We start from the raw sequence: 26,230 nt of genomic DNA, 5'->3' as shown, positions 1-26,230 counted from the left end.
ATTGGCTAGCTTATTTTTTGGTCAGTTGCATAGACGTACTCAAACCTTTAGCTTTCATAGTTTTCAAAATAGGGGACATAGAGTTTCTATAGATTTTTTTTCTTTTGCTAACATTAAAACTCATGTGCACAGATACAGACACACTTAATGTATCTTATCTAATTTCATAAAATTTGGTTATCACCAAAAAATGCGGACAAGACAGTAGAAGAATAAAGAACAGATCTTCACACTGAAAACATTTGGCCAACAGAAAGCTTACAGAGCTGTTTTTTATTTTTTATTTTTTCATTTTTCTGAGGACCACTGAGAGCTTCCTCACATAATTATTTCTTCTCTGGAAAGACATTTGTGAGCCGCTATTTTAGGAGACTGTGAGCTTTACCAGAGCTGATTTATCTCTGAATCCCTATTTATCTCTTTCTCCCTCATAGATAATCTGGGGTCTCTAAAAGCTTGTAACAAGAAAATAACTGTGATTTGTGACACAGAAGCAATCAGTTTGGGGGACAGATTATTCAAAGATCTGAGAGTTGTCTAGAATAAATAGGAAGTCGTTTTTATAAAACTATGTCTAGAATGTATATGAAAGTCAGGACAGTAGACAGGTTATGAAACTGTTTATTAAAGAGCTAAATTTTTAGAATAAAATGTGTAATAATTGCATTTTTTTTCCTAATTCTGAAAGTGTAGATGTGGTTACTTAGATCATTACAAACAATTACATAACTATAGAAAAGAAAATAATTTTCTGAAGTAATTTCTGACCTCAAATTCTACTTTTCTCTGTTCTTTTTAAAACTAACATTTACAAAACAAAACAAATTGACTTTAACATTGGGTTTTCCCAGCGCTGTACACATATGCTGTACACAGCCACCTGTGACTACAGAAGTGTGGCTAGTACAACTGACGAACTAAATTTTAAAATAAAAAACATAATTAATTTAAAATAGTGACTACTGGCTCCTATATTGGACAATGTTATTTCAAAGGATTGACCAAGGTACGTTCAGAAGTATTGAACCATTATTAGTAATACCACCTTTGATGGTATCTTGTCAGTTTTCTCGGTAAAATTGATACATTTGAAAAGGAACTTTTTTTTTTTTTTTTTTAAATTAAGGAGTCTTTAGTAACTTGTATACTTATCAGTGGCTCCATTGAACTTTGAACTACTTTTAGGCTTTGGACCACTGCAAATTTTTAAAGTGCTAATTCTCAATTCATGAATTAAACTTTGTCCATTTCCTTCATCATTATATCTCTCATTTTAGAGAACATGATTTTTGATTATAAAAATAGATATATATGTTTTATGCATATATACACACACATATATAGACATTTGTGAAGATCAAGTGCAATAAGGGATGGAGTTCGTTAAACTTGAATGTTCCTTTAGTCTGAATGTTACTATGAATAGTCAGAGTAAGCAAACAAAATTGCCTGCTAAGTTTGTCTTGCCCCACCCTCTCTGAGAAGAGAAATGCTCATGTTCATTAAGTCATACCAGAACCTCTCATGCTTTTACATATTTCTGTGGTTTGATAGATACTTATGTTTCTGCCTGGAATTTTCTTATTCTCATTTTTTTTTTCCAGACCAAAATCTTCAAGAGAATTTTAAGTTTCTCTTTTTCTTCCTGGAAGCCTGTGTCTGACCTTTGTAACCTTCTACCTTTCCTAACAACACTAATCACCTGTTTCTGTTAGTGGAGCTGTGTGTACAGGTATATGCAGATGTATGTACAAATGATCTAGGTATTTGATTTTTGAAGAAATCAGTATCATTAAAATGATACTAATAACAGTAAAGGAAGTAATAATTACAGCAGTGGTTACCGTTTGCTGCGGACTTTCTATGTGCCAGGTATTGATTAAACACTTTTAATATGCTTTTATTTAATTATTCTAAAATCTGATAAAGAAGTTATTATTCTAATTTTATAGGTAAAACAACACCCACCTAAAGGGAAGTAACTTGACCAAGGCCATACAGCTAGTCAGTGGGGACAGCCAGATTTGACTCCAAAGCCCATGATTTACCTACTAAACAATAATTAAAATGCAGAGGAAAAAAAAATCTTATTCCCCAGAGTAGCATGAGAACTATATGGTGTCAAACAGTCTGAATTTCATTCATTTCCCCTTTGTCATTTTTTTTTCTCTATTTGCCTTTCTTTTTTTTTCTTTTTTCCCGAGATGGAGTTTCGCCCTTGTTGCTCAGGTTGGAGTGCAATGGCACCAGCTTGGCTCACCACAACCTCTGCTTCCTGGGTTCGAGTGATTCTCCTGCCTCAGCCTCCCGAGTAGCTGGGATTACAGGCATGCACCACCACGCCCGGCTAATTTTGTATTTTTAGTAGAGACGGGGTTTCTCCATGTTGGTCAGGCTGGTCTCGAACTCCTGACCTCAGGTGATGTGCCCACCTTGGCCTCCCAAAGCGCTGTGATTACAGGCATGAGCCACTGCACCCAGCCTTCTATTTGCCATTTTTATGGTGGCCTTAAACATGTTGCTTAGCATCTCTTAGTCTTCTTTTTTTTTTTTTTTTAAATAGGTATCACCACCTTCATGTTAGAGGATGAAAAGTCCTTTGAATATGTTGATTCTGTACTTTTTCCTTCTTCCCTCCCAAAATACCCAATTGTCATATGTAAAGACTTCCTAAATGATTAGCGTCACCTTTTTTTTCATTAGCTTGGTTTCACAGAGAATGCAGTCAGCTCGTCAGTAGAAACTCTGTTATAAGGTGGCAATATTTGCTTTTATGTCTTATTTTTAACCTCATTTCCCAATTTGCTCCCAGGTTTTTTTTTTTTTTTTTATGTATTTGAAAAGCTGTTTTTTTCCCCCTCTTGTTTTCTTCCTGAATTATACTTTAGTGTGTCTTTTCCAGGTAGGTTGCATTTTTATGTCTATATTGTATTTATCCTTTAAAAGTGCATGGTACTATTTTGTTTATTTAACTGTTATTAAAATTGTTAGCATGTAATATTTGTCTATTGTGATGGAAGAGGACAATGGGTAAAAGTGGAGGATTTATGTTTACTGAACACATTGGTGGTGTCAAGAATTTTATATGTGTTATTTCTCTTTATCAACACAATAATCATGTGAATGTAAAAAGTAGGTAATATTAGTATTGCCATTTTACAGAAAAGAGATGATATAACTTGTCCATACTTGAAAATATATTGTAAGAAAATGGTAGAGCCTGGATTTCAATTAATGTGTGTTGGCCGAAGATAGAATTAGGAATGAAAACATGTAAGCCAAAGGTCATTTATAATATCTTTTGAAAAATAAAATATATCTAGTGCCTGTATTTAATTCTGCTTTGTTATATTTTTGAGATTATTTTATATACAATAAAAGTATATAGTTTAAGTGTTAAGTTCGATCAGTTTTGATACTTGTATCATGTAACCAAAAGCAAGGTGGAGAACGCTACTGTTCTCCAAGTGCCCTCTACCCTTTCCAGTTGAATTATCCTTTGTTTCTTCCATTCTGCTCTTGAGCCTATCCACTGGAACTTTTAATTTTGTTTATTGTATATTTCAGTTCTAACATTTCCATTTGGTTATTCTTCATGTCTTCTATTTCTTTGCAGAGACTTTATTTCTCAAAAAAGCTTATTTTTTTTCCATTTGTGTCAAGTGTAATTGCTTAGTGAAGCATTTTTAGCATAGCTGCTTTAACATTTTTCTCAGATAGTTCTGATGTCTCTGTCATCTGGGTGTTGGTGTCTATGGAATGTCTTTTGTCTTTCAGTTTGGTATCTTCCTGGTTATGAGTGATTTTCTATTGAAGCCTGGATATTTACATGTTGTGTTATGAGATTCTAGATTTTATTTAAACCTTTTGTTTCAGCTTGCTTTTTAAAATGCCAGTCTGGCCAGGGAAAAGAGGCGATACCACTTACTTACTGCCAGGTAGGGTTATAAATCCAGGTTCCCCACTCAATCTCAGTTGATACCTGAAAGGCAGGACTTCTTCCTTATGGCTGGGTAATAGTGAAAGTCCTAACTGTCTACCTGATGCAATCCCAGGAAGGAAGGCTCACCTCTTATAAACTGGTAAAGGTGAAAGTCCAGCCTTGCCATATCATCTCAACTGACATTTTGGAGATGAGGAGGTATCCTCTTTACCAACTGACAGAGATGAAAACCTGGACTCCCTACTTGGCCTTCTGTGGCATTCTCCTGGGAGTATTGGGATACCTGAGTGCAGCCTGCTGAGGGTGTGAGTCTAGGCTTTACAATCAGCCTTTACTGATGTGGTGGTTGGGTCACATTTCTTTTCTGTATTGTTCGAGTAGAGCAGTTATTGTCTACATGTTTCCTATCTTGCTACGCTGTCTCTTTCCTGGTCCTTTGGCTAAAGAGAGCAAGCTCTTGTTGTGTATTATTTTTTGTCTGTGCTCAGAGGTGTTCCCAAATTGCAGGCTTCTTTAGTTCTAAGTCTGGGATATACGAGGCAAAAGGAAGCTGAAAGAACTCACCACCAGGTTATTCAAGGTCCTTCAAGGTCTTTAGATGGTCTGCCTTCTCTTTACCATTCAGTTGTCTTGTGTTTGTCTCATATATAATGTCCATCATTTTTAATTTTACTAACTGGGATGAATTGAGAAAAGTATGTCTATTTCTTTTTCCCCGAAGGATGCAAGAGGAACTACTTTATTTAAAAAAATAAAGAGTAGATGATATGTAGTAAAGGAAAATAATGTTTCATAAAAACATGGTTCAATTCATATACATAAAGATGACTGGTCATGGATTCACACTGTGAAATCTGTTTCTGTAGTATCATAGTTAAAAATATTTTTAAAGTCACCAGTGTAGACCACTTATCAGTCTCTCAAAATGATACCTGAATCCCTCGTCTAAGCATCATAGAACCTCTGCATGTATCTGCCCTTGTATTCTCCTCATGAATAAGAAGAGTTAATATTCATGCCTTGGACATCTTCCAAAGTCTGTTCCCACTTTACTGATGCTGCAATACCTAAGTTAAGCATTATTTTAATTTCCATTGTTTTAGGTTGTCTAGATATCAAGTGTAGGACAAGTGAATATTTGATGTGGTGATTAAACTTAAGTAGTCTTTGGAAAACTGGATTCCATTATAGCGAACTGTTTTTACAAAGATGAAATTGTTTCTGTAGACAAGTAAACCGGAGTGAGTGAGCATCGTGGGGTCCAGAGAAGACCATGTCCTTACACTGTTGCATGTGGTCTGAACATCTGGCACTGCTGAACAGTCACGTAGGTCCAGCTTGGGCAGCCACATCATCATTGTCAGGCTACTGTGGGCAGACTTGTGAGGACAATAGCATGAGTTTTGTGGGTTCAATCTTTCAGTTTCCATTTAGTTTCTTCCCCTGTCTTTCTCATTGCTGTAATAACTTCGTTCTTTCTAGTCTCTTCTTGCATGGAATAGGGGAGCCATCTATTACTGGCCACTTAGACTTGCTGGGGGTGGACATGTTCAGCTTTTAATGCTGCTGAATTACCCTTCTGGACATTTATATTTTACCCCTGTTTTTGATAGTGGGAAAAGGACCTCTATAGAAATTTTCATCTTCAGCAAGTATATGTAATATCACATTTAGCTGACCAAGGAGAAATTTGGAAATCATATTCTGTCTCCTCGTTGCCTGACCCAAGTGATAAAATTCAGCATAATTTAGCTCATTTAAATTACCTGGGAGTGGGAAAGTACAGAATAACTCAGAGGCTAGTCCTGCAAAGACCCATAAGTTCTTTCTTGATGTTGCTAAAGGAGGCTGGGGTTTTCAGGTCCCAGTGCCCTTCAGGTTATGGTTATACTCTACCCTAGAACAAGGGCCAGCAAACTGTTTCTGCAAAGAGCCAGCCAGCAAATATTTCAGTCTTTGCAGGCCACATGGTCTGTGTCACAGCTACTCACTGCTGCCATTGTAGCACAAAAGCAGACATGAACACTATGTAGATAAATGAGCATGCCTTATTTATTATTTTCCAATAAAACTTTATGGACATAGAACTTTGAATTTCATATAATTCCCATGTGTCATAAAATGTTTTTTCCAATCATGTTAAAATGTAACAACTATTTTGGGGTCACAAACCACACGAAAACAAGCAGCAGGATGGATTTGGTCAATGGGCCATAGTTTGCTGACCCCTATCCTGGAAGATATCTGCTGGGCAGATTCCTTTGCCCAAGGAGATAAATTGTGCTCCCTTTCTATTAGCTAAACCAAGCCTGTGTTCCTGAGACATACTTTCTGGTACAGTTGTTATATTTTTATGTTGACACATTAATGACCAGATACACAGGAACACATTCCCATCCCCATTCATGGATGCAAAAGTTTTCATGAATGATCTGGGCACTTTTCTGGGTACCTTAGGACCCCAGCTAAGCAAGAAAGTTCCATCCTCAGGACTTCACAGTGTCATCTGGATTGATTCCACCTCTGATGTCAGTGTTTACTCATAACAACATGTATTGCTAGTGTATATCTTCCTTGCTAAGCAATTATTCATACTATACTTAATCATCTTTTTAAGTCATAATAGGAGTTGTGAAACCCAGACCAGAACATTTTGCTAGGATTTCAGTTTTCTCTTTTTAAAAGAAGAGCTAAACAATTCTATGTTGTTGGTTAAAATGGAAATGTGTCATTTTGCAGTGGTTCATCTGAAAGTTGTAGAAGACTTGACTAACCATGGCTCAATAAGCAGGGAATTACTTTTCTCACAGACTGTCAAGTCCAGAGGGGAACAATGAAGAACAAAGTTCGAGTAGCCCATAATTTCAGAGCCAATGTGACTATTATTCTCTTGACTTTTTTTCATGTTTGTAGCCCTGTGGTCACAGCATGTTCTGTAGCAGTTCTAGATATCACATATGCATTTAAGGCAGAGAGAAAGGGGAAGAGTGGTGTTAAGATCTTTCCTCTTTTGTCATTTCCAGAACTGTTTGTTTCCCATCAAACTTCTGCTTATGTGCCCTAGGGAGGAATCTGTCATCAACCTCACTTGTAGCTGCAAGGGAAGCTGTGAAATATGCTATTTGGCTTTGTAGCCATACTTCAGTAGGTGGCAAAAATGAGAGTGTTGAGAATGTGTAGCCCATCAGAAGTGTCTGCTACAAAGAGTTACAGACTTTTTGTGGTGTTCACATTACTTCTGGAGGGTAGTCTCTGCTGAATTTGAATCCAGAATACGATAAGTGAAGTACCTATGATAATTAATACAATGAATTAAACATATTGGAGAGTGTTATGTGTATATTATATGAGGGAAGTGTTAAAGAAGGACCATATCTTTCAGGAACTTTAGCTAGAAACAATATATAAACATGAAATTTTAAATAACCTGTCTCAATTCTAATAACTAATGGTGGGGATTGGAGTATATTTGTTTTTAAGGTCATTTGATTCATTTAGCAACATTTATTGAGGGTTGAGTATGTACAACTGTGTAGGCTTTGCACATGCAAAGATGAGTAAGATAGTCTCTGCTTTGCAGGTGGCAGTCAAGTAAATCAGTAGTTTCAGGATAGCTTTATGGTTTTGTGATTTAAAATTTTTGGTGAATTACATAATTAGATTGGAAGCAACTTTTATTTGCTTTTTTGAAAAATATATGTTATGCATCTGTACTGAATGGCAGTGAGTAGGATTGAATCAGTATCTTTCCATCATATCTATGCTCAGTCTATAAACAATGATTGAACACCTACTGTAAGGTTGTTATATGGCTACACACTACATTTGTAAAGCTCAATAAGATGTAGTCACTTCTTCCAGGGGCTCCCAGTCATAGACTTAGCAGACCTGTCAATAAATATTTGCAATGCATGGTACATACACACACATGCAGATCATATAAGAAGAAGAGGTGGGCTGGGCATTGTAGCTGATGCTTGTGTTCCCAGGACTTTGGGAGGTCGAGGTGGGCAAATCGCTTGAGCAGATCTCATGACACCTGAATCCCTTGTCTAAGCATCATAGAACCTCTGCATGTATCTGCCCTTGTATTCTCAAGGGCAGATATAGCTGCAGGAGTTCAAGACCAGCCTGGGCAACATGGAAGAACCCTGGAGTTCAAGACCAGCCTGGGCAACATGGCAGAACCCTGCTTCTACAAATAATACAAAAATTAGCTGGGTGTGGTGGTGCACACCTGTAGTCCCAGCTACTTGGGTGGCTGAGGTGGAAGGAACACTTGAGCCTGCGAGTTTGAGATTGCAGTGAGCCATGATCACACCACCGCACTCCAGCCTGGGCAACAGAGCAAGACACTGTCTAAAAAAAAAAAAAAAAAAAAGAAAGAAAAAGAGGGAAATTGTCTTTATTGCTTAAGAGGATATACTGGGTACGAGACTAGTTAAAGCTTTACAGTAGAAAAAAGAGAAAATTTATGTTTCCTGAAGCAGTTATCTATGCAAATAAGGGAAAGGAAGAGCATATGATGTTAAAAGGTCAGTTCTGTCAAGGCAGAGAAGCACAACACATTTCAGGGCATTGCTAGCAGTTTCTATGTGGGGGTTCCTTGGTTGGGGAGCCAGTTCATTCTGAGGGGCAATTCAGAGTGTTTTCACAGTGCCTCTATTCAAGGCCAAACTCAGATAGAGGAACATTAAAATTTAATAAGTCTCCATCCCTTGTTTCATGACAGAGAGTGTCTGGCATGGGTGGAGATTGGAAGAACTGGAAGTTGGGTGGCTTCCTGGAGAGTAAGATGCACTTGTTCTTGGGAATGACAGCAGATGCCAATGCATCCCTCAACTCTTCTTGCATCACTGTGAGGAGAGAAAACAAGGTCTGGCACTTCATTCCAGATAACCTGTTACTGTCACCTAAATCACATGAAAATGGCATCCCTCAGCCGCAATCCTTGGAGAGTCCAGGCTCATTTCCAGCAAGCAGCAATCCAAGCCCTGCTTCTGCTGATTAGGATAAGACCTGTTTTGGAGAACATTTCCCTTCCAGGAAAGTTCTGAACTAATCTAATACTTTTGAGCTATAATTTTTACCATTTTATTAAAAAATAAAACCAAATAACATTCTAGCTGAAAATCACGATATTATTCATAAGTAAACTCTCAAACACCTTTGAATAAAAATATCTTTGGAACCTCTCTTTCCATTTTGGGAGGGTATTAGGGAGTTGAAATGAGAGGGAGTGGGGTTTTAAAATTTTTATTTTTTAGTGTGACAAAATATACATTAAATTCATCATTTTAATCATCTTTAATTATATGGTTCAGTATCATTAGGCACATTCACATTATTGTATAACCATCACCACCATCCATCTCCAGAGAGTTTTTATCATCCCAAAGTGAAATACTATACCCACAACTCACCAATAACTTCCCATTTTCTCTCCCACAGCCCCTGTGTAGCCATTGTTCTATTTTCTTTCTCTGTAGATTTGACTAACTCATATAAGTGAATCGTCCAATAGTTGTCCATTTTTATCTGGCATATTTCATTCAGCGTAATGTCTTCAAGGTTCATGCATGCTGTAGCATGGATAAGAATGCCATTCCTTTTAAAGGCTGCAAAATATTTCATTATATGTAACACATTGTGTTTATCCATTCATGCATCCACAGGCATTTGGTTTATGCCTGTTTGACTGTTATGAATAATGCTGTTATGTACAAGAGCATACAAATATCTGAGTTCCCGTTTTCAGGGTTTTTTTGTGTGTATATAGACCTAGAAGTTGAATTGTTTGATCAAATGACAATTCTGTGTTTAATTTTTTGAGAAACCACCATACAGTTTTCCACGGGGGTGTATCACTTTACATTCCCATGAGCAATGCAGCTGGTTTTCAATTTTCTGGGGAAGTAGGTTTTTACATATGAAAAAAAGATGGTGCCTTCAAAGGGGCATTTCAAAACAATGCTAAAATATGTGCATTTGCAGTGAAACATTTCTCTCTTAAATTTTTTAAAGAACAATGTTTGTGAAATTAATTTTGGTTTTTAACTCATTTTGAAGAATTCAATATTAGTGGCATTCAAATTAAGTAAAAGTGACAGCAGCAGCACTTCCCAGAAAGACCATAAGCTACCTACAATGTCAATTCAATAACTAGGAATCCGTTAGGCACAGGAGTGGTGGTGAAGATCAGGGAAACAAGAAGAGGGCCTCGAAGCTGACCAGTGAGTTGCCAAGCCCATTAGATTAAGTAAATAACTTTAGTGAAAACAAGAAAGGGCAATAATGAGCACAGAAAAGAGAAATCAAATGGGGACACCTTTGACACAAGCAAGGAGATGGAGGTCATGCATTGTAGAAAGCCACTGGAGAGGTGTTTGATTTGTAAATATTAGGGACATGAAATTTCAGGGAAAACAAAGCAAAGTCTGTCAAAAATGGTTTTAAATAAATAATTCTAAGTACAAAAACCTAAATCAACTACTGCGTTTGCAGTGGAGGAAGGAACAGCTATGGAGGATTAAAATATTTGTGTGAAGAATAAGGCTACGTGTGTGGAAAGTCAAAAAACTGTATTCTGCCTCCTGTTTATAGATACCTTACATTTTGAATACCAAGTATTTACTAGCAGAGAAAGGCTTCCTTCTGATTTAAGGCATGATTGTGTAAAGGAAGGGAATTGCTGGTTCATTCTGCAGCTGAACAAGTGTTTCCTTAATGTCTCTTATGTGCCAGGTCCTGGACTCAGGAATGGAAGTCATGGAGATGAAAAACAGATGGTACCTGCCCTCCAGGAGCTTACAGTTGTGCTGGGCAAGGCAGATAGATCAATTACATGGACATTCTCAGTACTGTGAGGAAAATGAAGCACCAGGGGACTGTGTGCAAGAGGGAGCATAGGGAATGGGTTCTTGCTCTGGTAGCCAGAGACTCTTAAAAGACTTTCTGAAGAAGAGGTCTGAGCTGACATGAGATGAATAGGAGTTAGCCTCCCGAAGAGCAGGAGGTAGGATTAGGTTGGAGTAGGACCAGCATTTCTAGGTGGTGGGACCACCATGATCAGAGGTGAAAGAAGTATAAGAGGCAAATTTGGTGGGGAGGTGATAGGGGAAGAGAATAGGAGGTCTACCAGCAGCTCAGTGGTATTCCTAGGTCATGAATTTCAAGGTAGGAAGCAGCAGAAGATAAAGCTAGACAGAAAGATCAAAGCTACACATTTTTCTTTTCTTCATTAATGTCTGAATCCATCCCATGCCAATCCCCCATCTCCCTACACAAGCACACCTTTTAAAAATAATCACAACTCTGGTGTATTTAATTGAATATTCATTGTAAGTAGGCTAGTCTTTGGAGATGGAGAAGCTGATTGATATTAACAGTAATTAGCTTCAAGCTCTCAGAGGCTTTGGCTATGAGTTCTCTTTCCAGCACTGCCTAAAGTGGGCATTGTGGTTGGTTCCCCAGCATCCATTCTGCTACAGCCCTGCAGAGTAGCAGCAGTGTGGTTTGGGGAATTGACCTGAGCTGGTCAGTTGGTTTAAGGGTAATCCTATTTCCACTGCCAGGGTGTTAGTTCAGTAATAGGCATGTAATTCACTCCTGGCCAATGAGAAAAGAGAATAAAATTTGAAAGCAGTTTGGGAGAAAAAGCCATAGTCAACCAAGCCCTTTCTGCTTCAAGAAGAAAACTAAAAGCTTATAGTCTAGATGCTACAAAGGGACCCAGGTTCAGGATAAAGGTGATGCTATGGATAGTAGAATGGAGAAAGAATAAAAATCACAGTGCTTGATGAAACTACCAAGAGGCAAATCAGCTAATTCTGAACTTGTGCCATTACTGGACTTCTTATTCTGACAGCTAATAATTTTCCTTACCATTTAATCCAGTTTAGATTTTTCCATGTGTGATATGAAATCATGTATCCTAAATGATTCATAATTTTTCTGACTTTTCTGTACACACCAGTATAGTATGCCCTTTTGTGAACCTAACCCCTTCAAGCCTCATTTTCCTTATCTGTCAAATGAACATAGTTATGTCTCAGAGTTTTTCATGAAGATCATTTGAGATTCAGAACAAAGCCCAAAAGGGAGATATGAACTAATACATGTTAAGTGCCCAGAATGTACCACTAAATAGGAAACGTAGAGACTAGGAGAAGAGAAATTCATAAATAGTGTCCACATAAAGTGGTAGAAATAAGATCACATGCATTTGGACCTTTGTGCAATCAGTTTGTTTTTTTAAAGAAATACTCAATATTTGAGCAGTATGTTAGGTGTAGAGCTATTGGATTTGCTGATAGATGGAAGGGAAGTGATGAATCATAGAGTGATGTTAAGGACGTCTCATCAGTTTCTGTGTAATTTGTGAAGACTGGAACAGGCAAATTGTTTCTGCTGCAGTTTTACTTGTCTGATATTCATAAGAAAGGTCTATCTAGGCTGCAGTTAATATTTGGAAGTCACCAGAATGTTGATTGGGAACATGGGAATAGATGGTACCTGTTAAGGAGGTAGTGGATAGTGGGAGGAAAACACCACTTCTTTTGGGAAGCCTACCTCATCCCTCAGGTCTAAAGTACTCATCAGAATCCTGGCAAAGATGAGGCAAAGAGGAAACTGTGGCCTGAATGGAGTGCCAAATAGAGGGTTGGGCTTTCTGAGTCACAGAAGCTGGTTGGAGGGAAAGAATGCTGAGAAAGGGGAAAGCCTAAAAATGTTGGGTAAAAGGAGATTATTGATGAAGTAGAGACCTGGGGAAGATGGGGGTATTACGTATCTGGCCTTAACTTCTCTGTGAATAAAGGAAAGGGGATGAGGATAGGAGTTTACCTGAATTTGAAGAGTTGGGGTAACAGGGAAATGAAATAATTTACTACCAGAGAAGTCAAAACACATATACCTGCCATCTGCACACAGACATACATGGTAGTTCACGTAGTAGTGGAATGCATATCTTACAACATTCATTGCTATTTATTTGATAATACAGAGTACGTAGCGGGGACTCAGTAAGTGTTTGTTAGATGAATAAATATCCCCAGAAAATCAGCTTTAGATTTTATGTGTAGAATATCTATGCTACAGGGCATGGAAGAGAGTAAGATGCAAAAAACTGGAAGCCACTGGGCTTGACGCCTTTGAGCCCTTCACTCTGGGTTTTTCTTTTTTGTCATGTAGAAGTGACAGTTCTGTTTGAAAATCACCAGTCCTTTTGTTTGCCTCCTTTATTACATTGTGAGTTCTTTGAAGGTAACATCTGTCATATGTAAATCCATGTTTCCAGGATCTAACCCAGGGATGGCACATAGTAGGTGCTTAAGAAATATTGCTTGAATGAATGCAAGAGAGTGGACTTGAGTGGATTCTTAAATAATAGAGAAGGTCCAGAAGGAGAGAGGGTGAGCACTTTTCAGATGGAAGCAGAGATATAAACTAAACTGCAGGGTTGAAATAATTGCATGTGTGAGAAGCAGTGACAACATTGCCCGATTTGGTATTCTCATCTGTAATGTAGGGATTCGTAACTTGCTAAAAAGTCAAACAACTTGGAATTGAGGGCTTCTGGATTTGCACCTAAATCTTGCTGATTTTCAAACTCAGGGTTTCCCACTAACCATGCTCCCTCCTCACCATATTATTTATCGTAGTAATCACACCACTTCTTGACTCACAGATGCCTCGTTTTTTTCCGACTTAGGCTTGATGAAATATTTTCTGTCATGGACACTGTCTTTATGTGGCTTGTTTTCTGAGTTCTATTTGTTGCTTTTTCCTAGCTCTTCACTGTGGTTTGAATCCACGGGGCATTGATCACCCTGCCCATGCTGAAGGTATTAAACTGCAAATTGAAGGTGAAGGTGTGGAATCTCAATCCATTAAAAACAAAAATTTCCAGAAGGTGCCTGACCAGAAAGGAACCCCCAAGCGACTGCAGGCAGAATCTGAGACGGCTAAGGTGCGTAATATTCCAGTTAATTACGGAGATTTGAAAGCTGCAGCCTTGATATGTTGTAGTCCAGCCACAGAGAAGAGCTGAGTGCTTTCACTAATTACCGTTGTATCTGTGGTCAAATGAGCGCTGTATCTTGCTGATAAATAACTATAAATGAAAATATTAACTGTATTCCCTTTGGAATGAAATTGAAACCCATTTGTGGCCAGTCTCAGAGCATGAGGCTCTGAGGTTATGGAGAAGAATGCCCTGTACTTAAAGCTAAAAGATTCACCTGCCAGGCTCAGACTTACTACTCTATGGTGTTGGGCAAGTCATGTGACTTTCTGAGTTGCACATTCTTCATCTACACAAGGGAATCATAAAATGACTTCTCTCATCAGGTCGAGTAAGTCAAATGATTGCATGCTTTTGGAAGCATTTTATAAAAGTCCCAGTACTGGCCGGGCGCGGTGGCTCAAGCCTGTAATCCCAGCACTTTGGGAGGCCGAGACGGGTGGATCACGAGGTCAGGAGATTGAGACCATCCTGGCTAACACAGTGAAACCCCGTCTCTACTAAAACAAATACAAAAAACTAGCCAGGCGAGGTGGCGGGCGCCTGTAGTCCCAGCTACTCGGGAGGCTGAGGCAGGAGAATGGCATGAACCCGGGAGGCGGAGCTTGCAGTAAGCTGAGATCCGGCCTCTGCACTGCAGCCTGGGCGACAGAGCGAGACTCCGTCTCAAAAAAAAAAAAAAAAAAAGTCCCAGTACTTCATGAGTATGAGAGGCTTGTGCTTACAGGTATTGTTAATTAGTAATAGCTGATATTTTATGAAATATGCATGTATATCCCAGGTACTATTTGAAGGACTTAATGAAAGAGAAAATCATTTTATTCTGCTGTAGGATACTTAGTTCTTTTCAGTCTTTAACCTAAACATAGGTACCAGAGAACTGACAAAATAGGCATTGGTGAAGATGTGTGGAAACTTGGGTTCTGTGGGATAGGTAATATTTTAGTAAGGACAGCCTCTTCTAAAGGTTTCCTCCAGTGGAACTGGCACTATCCGGGTATTTGTCTGAAACCAGTGCAGATGTTCATGTTGGGGGCACAGTGTTGTTGAAGATACTCATATTTGTTTTCCTCTTGGACATGGAGGAAATTAATCTTCATATAGTTTTGTTTCTCCCTTTGTGTATTCCCTGCAAGACAATTTCCTTTCAAATGTTGGTTGAGCAAATGAATGTATGCATGCCTTGGAAAGCAAATGTTGTAAGCACCCAAGAAAAATCTTAAGGAAAAAGTCACCTTACTGTTGTACAATAACCACCTCCCTTCTCCTCCAAATAAGGTCTTCCAAAATCAGACGTGAATTTTTTGCTTTATCTACAGTTTGGAATAATTACTGTTATTGCTTCTCTTCTTTAGTGTGGATAATTAAAAATTGTTGACATTAAGTACGTATGTGTTGTAGGGAATGGGGAATGATTACCAAGAAATATATTGCAGGTATTTTATGCTAGACATTTTAGCTAAGAGAAATGGCAAAACATAGCATATTTCTTGGCTGATGATCAATGAAGTTTGGTTTGTGAGCAGCATTGGAAATGAGTGAACGCTGTTAAGACAGCTAAACCTGATCAATCCATGTTGCTACATGGGCATCCTGAAAGAGCCGGGAAAAAAACGCCCTAAGGGTCCTTTTTAGAAAGATAAATAGACTTTCTATGAGTGAGATATTTTCTAAAAGATGCCTAAAATATTAAAAATTAGAGTAGAGATAAAAGAAAAGTTAACTATTGATATATGTCTGATTTAAATTCAACTTTAAACATTTCTAGTGTGTATCTCTTATATTTGTAGAGATTGGTAATATACAAAATTTGATTCAAATCTGATGTGATTTTATTTCTGAATTATCTTGAATATGTGATATTGTTGTGAATCCTGAAATTTTGTGTCTTTGCCCCTGAAGCATTTTATAGTTGCTTTGCTGAAAACATACTTCAATGAGAGTGTGGATGTGTATAATGAGCCTTTCCTCTGGAACAAAGTAATACTGGAAACCAGATTCATTTGAGTTTATGCAAATCATCTACAGTGAATACCCATCCCCAATAAATGAGGTTGAAAGGAGATTCTGGGTTTTTCACACTACCGTCATATTTAGGGGTGAACAGACAAGAGGCTTTAGTAAAGCTTAGACAAAGAATTTGTCCACTTGTTTAAACGGAGGATGAGGGAACAACAGTGGCTGCTGGGGGAACAGAGTTAAAATTACTATAGTGTGATTACTATGGATGCCAGCAGCATGACTGACCCTGACGCTTTTGTACCTTAAACAACAGGCATTTGTTTTGTGCAGGTACAAACACATTTACATTTTCCCTTCCGTTGCATTTAGAGGACTAGTAGAGTTGTGAGCCTTCTTCTCTTTTCTTGGGTGTATAATTGAATCTCTGGTAAACTGACCCATTCTAAACCTACCTTAAAAAACCTGTGGCTAGGAATGCATACCTCTAAAGCCATTCAGTAATGTAAATTGGTACAGCTTTTCTGGATGACAAGCTTGATAATAGTTATCAAAATTTTAAATGTGTGCAATTTGGGAGCCAATAATTTCCTCTCTAGGAACTTGCCTAAGGAAATAATCATCCATATGTACAAAGATGGCTACAGGAGAACACATTGAAAATAGCCCACATGTTCATTCACAGGACACTGGCTAAAGAAACTGTGTATTAATGCAATGGGATATAATTTTTCCTTTGTGAGGATGCAGGAGACCTATAGGTATTTATGTGGGAAAATGTATGTGATAATATTTTAAAGTAGAAAGGGAACGAGAAGGGCAGGTTATGACACAGTAGATATAGTTTGTTTCCATTTATGTAAAAATGTCTGTCTCTGTATAAAGGCATCACTGAGTCTGGGAGGGTTTTCCACAGTTTGAGCAGCAGTTTCTATCTGAAGTTAAAATTATGGAGAAAACGTTTACTCTCTGTACCGCTTTGCTTGAATTTTAAATAAGATGTGTATTATTTTAAGTGCATTTATTTTAAAGCCATTTTCAGATTGTCCCATTAACTTTAGTAGCTCAACCATGATTGTTGGGTTACTGTTTATTGGGTTAGTATTATGCTTTCAGGGTGCTGAATTTCCTCACATGGCTTCTAATTCTTGCTGGTGGTTTATCTGCCAGTTAAGTGAATTATCGTGGGGTCTTTTTGGCCATGTGTGCCTTGAATTGTAGAGCCTTCTGGTAAGGTGCTTTTGGATCTACCTTTACCTGAACTCTGGGATGTGAGAGCTCTGACCAGGTATTACACTAATGTTTCAATTTGATGTTCTCTCTGTCTGCTTCTGACTGATTATGCAAATCAAGTTCTTCCATATGCAGACTTCTCACTGGGAACCTGGTTCCAGCTCCTTAGTGTGCCTTTGGGCCCTGCCACTCTGAGTCCTGCCATGTTGGGATTTGCAACCAATCCCTCAGCACACCACCTGTTCCGGAGGAGCTTAGTGAGCTTATCTTTAATAGGCAATGCTAGAGTCTGTGTGTATATGTGGATTGGGGGAGGATGGTAGCATGTGCTTAATCTATCCTGTTGAGACTGAAATTTGTATGCTTTCATAATTTTAAAATGTGTGTGTGTATCTGTATTCATTTTGGGCAAAATAATACTCTATCTTAGAAAGTGACATTTTGGGACCCTTCGCCCCAATTCCTCAAAAGACTCAGAACCTTTATTCCAGAAAAAGGTCATCTAGCCACAAGTTGCCTCCAGCTCTTATAGACCAAAGAGAAACCAGTAGAGTACCCAGATCACTTGTAAGTCTTATTGGGAAGCATACAGTTTAGTTGGAAATAAAAAATGAATCCATTTGAAATGTGGATCCACAAAAAATACTTACCAATATAAGTCCTAAATTCTTGTGAGTACTTGGAAACTCAGAGAAAATATGCATGCCATGCCATGCCACAGCTATAGTTACCAGTTTAAGAGTAAAATACTCTGTTTACTTAGCTTCATAGGAGGGTACAGGCAAGAAATACAGTTGGCAAAGCATTTTCATCTCATTGGGAGGTCCAGAAGTCATCCAAGTGCACAGCTTCTTTTGACCCATCACCCACACAGCTGTCACAGTTGAGAGTCCAGGTGAGGATGCGTCTTTTTGATACAGAGAAGGCACAGCCTCTTTTTTTCACTGTTCTTTTATACCATTCTAGTCATGTAGACTCAAGACAAAGCCACAGCTCCTAAAGACCAGGAGTGGTTCCATGTAGCAGTTTCCAAAAAACCAGCCCTATGGGAGACTGAAGTCCTTCTCAGACAGGCCAGCCCTGAGATTCATTAACCCTTTACTCACAGAGCAGTCAGAACAAGACTGCGAGGGAGTGTACTCTAGCCCAGGAAGAACTTAACCTGTGCTGTGAAGTATGGATAAATTCCAATATGTAGCCCTAAGAATGGAGGGTGCCTTTAGCCATGACGTTTAAGCACTGTGAGCCAAGGTATGGTAGCAGAAATGCCCAGGTGTGTTCACCATCAGTGTCTTCGAGTCAGAGTTTGTGTGTCAGAAATTGAGTCTGGAACAATAGGTTGGGGCCAAACTGTGTGATGGAATTTGAATGCTGGAGTGAGTAGCATGGATTTACTTTCCACCTCCATTGTTCAATACAATAGCCACTAGCACATGTGGATATTCAGATTTATTTAAATTGAATACAATGCAAAAATTGATTTCTTTGGTCGTACCAGCCACATTTCAAGTGTTCATTATCGCATATTTCCAGGAGCTGCTGTTTTGGACAGTGTGGACATGGAACATGATCATTGTGGCAGAAAGTCCTATTTGACAGTGCTGCTCTAATCTGTGGGAAACCATTGAAATTCTCTGGGTATAGAAATAAGATGAAAAATGGAATTGTGTTGATATTCTATCTGATCCTCATCCTTGGACCTGAGTGGACAAGTGCTTCAGTCATTTTAAAAAAATATCAAAATACTCAGGAGTTTCTTTTGAAATTGATGTTCCCAAATGCTCTGATGGTTGGAATTTGAGTTTCTATGGCAATTCTGGCTGTGGAATAAGATCAACCCATCAGCCCATCAGTATCCTATCTGTTTCCTATCTTGGAATTCTATAATGTGTCCTTACAAGTGGCCTAAACATGACATTGGGAATTCCTGACTTCTAGACTTGATTTTCTAGGTGTTCATGAGGAAACTTCACCTTGCTGTGTTTTTATGCCTGTCAAATAAGGGTTTCATAAGGTTGATAATCCCTTTTTTTTTTTCCTGCCACAATGCTAATTCCTGGAGTCAGAGCTTTGAGTGTTCCTTATATTTGCATGCCTCCCCTGTACCTTTCCTTTATAAAAATGTATCCCCATTTTACAGCTGAGAAACCCAAGGATGTAAAATGACTCACTAAAATTTAGTTTCTGGCTAAAAATCTGGAGGAAGATGTAACTCTCTATGTCTAATGGCTCTAAATTCAAGGTTTTTAATGCTCCTAACATGAAATATACAAATGATCTATTTATTTCAAAATAAAATATAGTCTGTTAAACTGAGAATCTGGCCAACTAGGCAAAAGAAGAGGTTAAAATGCTGCATGTATTCATTACTCCTCAGGGAGAAAACAGCAAATCTCGATTGCTGTATTATATAAGGGAGAAGCAATGCCAACATCTAAAACAGTGAATAATTGCTTGCAGTTGGCTTTGGGATGCATTATGTGAATCTTTGGCAGCAGATAGCCTTTTCTCATTAGGCTAATATTAGATTTAGTTTGTATTTCTTTGGCACAGAGTTAAAGGAGCTGGCCTGGAACCTGGTGCTGGAGGCAGGAGGAGGAGAAAGCTGGGTGCTTTGGATAAGCCACAGGCAGATAAATGAGAGTTGACTGAAGGGCAACTTGTGGACATTTGTAACAGTAAGCAGGAACCATTGATCTGGGATTAAAACAGAGAGCAAAAAGAACTTAGACTTAGGTTAAAAGATGAAGGGTTGACTGTACTTAACCTTGATCAAATTACATTGCTTAGCTGCCTTTGAGAAGGTCTGTTGCAATTTAGGGATAGAATGATCTAATTCTTGGCTATCTGTATTTCTTGGCTCAAGGAGCAAAAATGTCTCCAAACGAAGCTGCCAACCCAATATAATGTCACCCATGATAGGAAAGGACACAATGCATGCAAAACATAATGAGCATGTACTTTCTTAAGAATTCTCATAAGAGTCAGGACAAGAGACAAGCAAATATGACTTCATGCTATGTGAGTTTCAGGACCCCAGTACATGTATGTTGAGTTCTTGGACAGGGCTCAAATGAAACTACAGTAAACTTATATCTGAAGAGGTAAGCTTTTATTGCTAACATGTTAAGCTCTGAAAAGTATGACAATTAATAGGATACATTTAAGCCATAGGTTCATTGTATGATGAACAAAGAAGAAAACCTAGAGAGCATTTCACCATCTAATTTATTTTACAGGTTAGGGAGATGAGACTCAGATGAGACTGAATGACTTCACAAAGATCTTGAGGCCAGCAGTGACACAGTCTACCTAAAACACAGTTCCTCCAACACATGAACAGTGCTTTTCCCTCTTTTGTGCTGACAAATCTATAGGAAATAACAAGTGCTTGGAGCCACTTAGTTAATAGTATTTGTCTAGTGGACGAAGAGTACAGGATATGCCATCTGAAATGTAAAAGGAGGGCAGTATTCAGGCGAGTGTATCAGAGCCCACCAGATTCATTTGAGTTTATCCACCCAAACTACTAAATTACTAAAGTGATTATCTTTGGAGATTATTGGTACTTGCCATCCCTTCTGCCTATAATGTTCTCCCCTTGATCATTGTTCAGCTAGTTCCTTGTCATTTAGGTCTTAGCTCAAATGTGCTTCTCCAAGAGGTCTTTCCAGACCACCCTAACTAAATGAGTCCCCAGTCACATTCTCTGACATCACTTGGTTTGATGTCCTGCATTTAACTTTTTCTGGTCTGAAATAATCTTGTTTGTTTTCTGTCTCTCCACAGAATTTAAACTATTTGAGAGCAATGATCTTGTCTGCCTTGTTCACTGCTGCAATATCAATGCCTACTACTGTGTCCAGCACATAATAAAAAGATTGCATTTTTGATAAATGAATGAATAAGTCAGTTCATATGATACAGAAGCTCCTTGCCTCTGGGTTTACGTCTGTTGCCTCATAGTTATTTCATTATCTTTAGCTCCTCCACAAGTGAGCAGAGGATGTCTTATTGAGTTCTATAGTGGTTGATGATATCAAGGGAATGCTTTTCTGGGTTGGTACAAGTGGCATATTATCCACACAATGGACAAGGGATACTTCCAAAGCCATTCCATTACCTTTCACCCTTCAAAAGTTCACTCTAGGTTGTCACTGAGACCAAGAAAATTCCTTATTATAGTCTGTGGCAGTCATTCTAAACTTCACTTAGATTCATTGTGGAAGACATTATGGTGATTCCTCGAAGACCAAAAAACAAATACCATTTGACCCAGTGTGTTGGTCTGTTCTCACATTGCAATAAGAAAATACCCAAGACTGGGTAGTTTATAAAGAAAAGAGGTTTAGGCTGGGTGCAGTGGCTCACGCCTGTAATCCCAGCACTTTGGGAGGCCAACATGGGTAGATCACTTGAGGTCAGGAGTTCGAGACCAGCATGGCCAACATGGTGAAACCCCGTCTCTACTAAAAATACAAAAAATTAGCCTGGCGTGGCGGCAGGTGCCTGTAGTGCCAGCTACTCAGGAAGCTGAGGCAGGAGAATCACTTGAACCAAGGAGGCAGAGCTTGAGATGAGCCAGGAACATACCATTATATTCCAGACTGGGCAACAATTGTGAAATTCTATCTCAAAAAAAAAAAAAAAAAAAGAGGTTTAATTGACCGACAGTTCTGCTTGGCTGGGGAGGATTCAGGAAACTTACAGTCATGGCGAAGGTACCTCTTCACAGGGCAGCAGGAGAGAGAATGAATGCCAGAAGGGGAAATGCCAGTGCTTATAAAACCATCAGATCTTGTGAGAACCGATTCACTATCACGAGAAGAGCATGGGGGAAACAGCCCCCATGACTCAATTACCTCCCACCAGTTTCCTCCCACAACATGGGATTATGGGGATTACAATTCAAGATGAGATTTTGGGTGGGGCATAGCCAAACCGTACCACCTGGTGTATTGGTCTGTTTTCAGGCTGCTGATAAAGACCTTCCTGAGACTGCACAATTTACAAAAGAAAGGTTTAATTGTGAGACTTCCCTAGCCACGTGGAAGTGTAAGTCCAATTGTGGTGGAAGGCAAAGAGGAGCAAGGCACGTCTTACATGTTTGCCAGCAGGCAAAGAGAGGGAGCTTGTACAGGGGAACTCCTTTTTTTTAATACCATCAGGTCCCATGAGACTTGTTCTCTATCATGAGAACAGCATGGGAAAGATTTGCCCCCATGATTCAGTTTCCTCCCACTGTGTCCCTCCTGCAACACATGGGAATTCAAGATGAGATTGGGTGAGGACACAGCCAAATCATATCATCCTGCCCCTGGCCCCTTCCAAATCTCATGTCCTCACATTTCAAAACCAATCATGCCTTCCCAACAGTTCCGCAAAGTCTTAACTCATCCCAGCATTAACTCAAAAGTCCGCAGTCCAAAGTCTCATTAGAGACAAGGCAAGTCTCTTCCACCTGTGGAGTCTGTAAAATCAAAAGCAGGTTAGTTACTTCCTACATACAGTGGGGGGACAGGCACTGGGTAAATGCAGCCATTCAAAATGGGAGAAATTGGCCAGAACAAAGAGGCTGCAGGCCCCATGCAAGTCCAAAATCCAGCAGGGCAGTCAAATCTTAAAGTTCCAAAACGCTCTCCTTTGACTCCATGTCTCACATCCAGGTCACACTGATGCAAGAGGTGGGTTCCCATGGTCTTGGGCAGCTCCACCCCTGTGGGTTTGTAGGGTACAGCCTCCCTCCTGGCTGCTTTCATGGACTGGCATTGGGTGTCTGCGGCTTTTCCAGGCCCATGGTGCAAGCTCTCAGTGGATCTACCATTCTGGGGTCTTGAGGATGGTGGCCGTCTTCTCACAGCTCCACTAGGCAGTGCTCCAGTAGAGACTCTGTGCTGGGGCTCTGACCCCACATTTTGCTTTCTCACTGTCCTAGCAGACGTTCTCCATGAGGACCCTGCCCCTACAGCAAACTTCTGCCTGGACATCCAGGCATTTCCATACATCTTCTGGAATCTAGGTGGAGGTCGTCAGACCCCAATTCTTGACTCTTGTGTATTGGCAGGCTCAAAACCAAATGGAAGCTGCCAAACCTTGAGACTTTCACCCTCTGAAGTGACGGCCCAAGCTCTGTGTTGGCTCCTTTCAGCTATGGCTAGAGCAGCTGGGATGCAGGGCACCAAGTCCCTAAGCTGCACACAGCATGGGAACCCTGGGCCTGGCCCACAAAACCATTTTTTCCTCTTACACCTCCGGGCCTGTGATGGGAGGGGCTGCTGTGAAGCTCTCTGACATGCCTTAAAGACATTTTCCCCATTGTCTTGGGGATTAAAATTTCTTTTGTTGTCATTTATGCAAATTTCTGCAGCCAGCTTGAATTTCTTCCCAGAAAATGGGATTTTTCTTTATATCACATTGTCAGGCTGCAAATTTTTTGTTGACTTTATTAATCACTATCAGCATTTTTGTCAAAGCCATTCAACAAGTCTCTAGGGAGTTCCAAACTTTCCCACATTTTCCTGCCTTCTTCTGAGCCCTCCAACCTGTTCTAACCTCTGCCTGTTACCCAGTTCTAAAGCCGCTTCCACAAATTTGGGTATCTTTTCAGTAGTGCCCCACTCCTACTACCAATTTATTGTATCACTCCTAGTACCAATTTATTGTATTGTATTTATCCAATACAATTAATTGTATTTATACAGTACAATTTACTGTATTATTGTATGTTGCTGATTAAGACATACCTGAGACTGTGGAATTTATAAAAGAAAGAGGCTTAATAGGACTTACACTTCCACATGGCTGGGGAAGCCTCACGATAATGGTGGAAGGCAAGGAGGAACAAGTCATGTCTTACATGAATGGCAGCAGGCAAAGAGAGCTTGTGCAGGAGAATTCCTCTTTTTGTAACCATCAGATCTCGTGAGACTTATTCACTGTCACAAGAACAGCATGGGAAAGACTTGCCCCTATGATTCAATTACCTCCCACTGGGCCCCTCCCACAACACGTGGAAATTCAGGATGAGATTTGGGTGGGGACACAGCCAAACCATATGACCTGGGAATCTCATAACTGGGTATAATATACCCAGAGGACTAGAAATCATTCTATTATAAAGATAAACATATGTTCATTGCAGCACTATTCACAACAGCAAGGTTATGGAAGTAACCTAAATTCCCATCAATGGTAGACTGGATAAAATGTGGTATATATCCCCATGGAATACTATGCAGCCATATAAAAGGATGAGATCATGTCATTTGCAGGGACAAGGATGGAGCTGGAGGCTATTATCGTTAGCAAATTAACACAGGAACAGAAAACCAAATATAGCATGTTCTCACTTGTAAGTGGGAGCTGAATCATGAGAACACATGGACACATAGAAGGGAACAACACATACGGGGCCCTGTGAGAGTATGGAGGATGGGAGGAGGTAGAGGATTGGGAAAGATAACTAGTAGGTACTAGGCTTAATACCTGGGTGACAAAATAATCTGTACAATAAACCCCCTGATACAAGTTTACCTATATAACAAACCTGTACATGTATCCCTGAACTTAAAAGTTTAAAAAAGTCTCCAATTGCCTGAATAAGGCCCTATGACTTCTGCTACCCTCTAGCACTGGCCAAGATTGGCCAAGATTTCAGATGGTGTGGCTCTTTCACCCTTCTCTGCAGCTCTATTCAGGGTCCCTGGTGTAGGCATCAGCTGGCTCCCGTGATTTCTACCTCATCTCCCTGATCTGGCCCAAACTTGAAAGAAATGGAAAACAGCTTCTTCTCTTTATTTTTAAGTGATTAGGAACTCCTGACTTAAACTGAAAAACTGGATTACCAGGTGCCAAGTAAAACCTGAAATATTACTTCCAAGGCTGTATGGATTAGAAATCGTTTTCAAATGTTGATATTACACATACTCTTAGATATATGCTGTATTAGTCAGCCTCAGCTGCTGTAACAAATTACTGGAGACTTGGTAGCTTAAACAACAGACATTTATTTCTCACAGTTTTGAAGACTGGGAAATCCAAGATCAAGGTGCCAGCTGAGTCGGTTCCAGTGAGGATGCTCTTTCTGTCTTGCAGAGATCACCTTCTCACTGTGTTCTCATATGGCAGAGAGTGAGTGAGCTCAGGTGTCTCTTTCTCCTCTGTATGGATGCCATTCTCATCATGGGGCCCCCCACCCTCATTGACATCATCTAAAACCCTGATTACCTCTTAAAGGCCCTACTTTCAAACACCACCCTATTGGGGGTTAGGGCTTCAACCTATCTATTTTAGGAAGCACACACATTTTGTCTAATGTGTACAGATTAAGCATCCTGTATCCGAAATGCTTGGGATGAGACATGTTTTGGATTTTGGATTTTCTTAAGATTTTGGAGTATTTGTATATTCCAAGTTCAATATCTCATCCAAATGAGATATCTTGGAGATGGGATCCAAGTCTAAGCATGAAATTCATTTATGTTTCATATACATCTTATATATATATAGCCTGAAGGCAATTTTACATAATATTTTAAATAGTTTTGTGCATGAAACAAATTTTTGACTGTATTTTGACTGACCTATAATATGAGGTCAAGAGTGGAATTTTCTACTTATGGCATCATGTCATTGCTCAAAGTTTTGGGTTTTAAAGCATTTTGATTTTGGATTTTTAGATTAAGGTTGCTGAACCTGCACCAAATTTGTATTTCAGCCAAATGCCAAATGGCTGAGTGTTAAATTACTATTGACTGAAGTTGAATATCACCATCATAAAACGAATGTCTTAGTATACAAGAATAAATCTGAAATATTAATAAGAATACTTATTTACTACAACTTAATTAAACTTAAACCAAGCAGAATTTTTTAAAACTGGCATTGTAGAGCAGTGGTATTAATTTCTCAGCTGTCAGCTCCTGTGGTTGTTCTATTGCATATTTATGATACTGAAAATATGCTCTTTTTCAACTGAGGTCAGTGAAGGAGCAAAATACGCTTTCTTCAAGCTCTGGCATTACCGTAGTAGTGTTAATGGTGATATTCCCCCGAAGTCAATAAGCTTTCCT

General features: G+C 39.2%; 1 protein-coding gene across 4 annotated transcripts in view; it reads left to right on the top strand.

Annotated features, from left to right (window-relative positions):
* The window catches only part of SAMD12 (sterile alpha motif domain containing 12), a 492,848-nt gene that overhangs the window by 27,027 nt on the left and 439,591 nt on the right, over positions 1-26,230 (top strand). For all 4 annotated transcript variants that reach the window (XR_003120918.1, XM_025395203.1, XM_025395204.1 and 1 more), the window contains exon 2: positions 13,735-13,913. Coding sequence is in view for 3 of the 4 variants with exons in the window: in XM_025395203.1 (XP_025250988.1) it covers positions 13,735-13,913 (179 nt within the window). In the remaining variant the exon portion in view is untranslated. The remainder of the gene's footprint in view (positions 1-13,734; positions 13,914-26,230) is intronic.

This window comes from Theropithecus gelada, chromosome 8 (assembly GCF_003255815.1).
Source record: "Theropithecus gelada isolate Dixy chromosome 8, Tgel_1.0, whole genome shotgun sequence".
Classification (NCBI taxonomy): Eukaryota; Metazoa; Chordata; class Mammalia; order Primates; family Cercopithecidae; genus Theropithecus; species Theropithecus gelada.
This window is presented reverse-complemented; position numbering and strand designations above follow the sequence as displayed.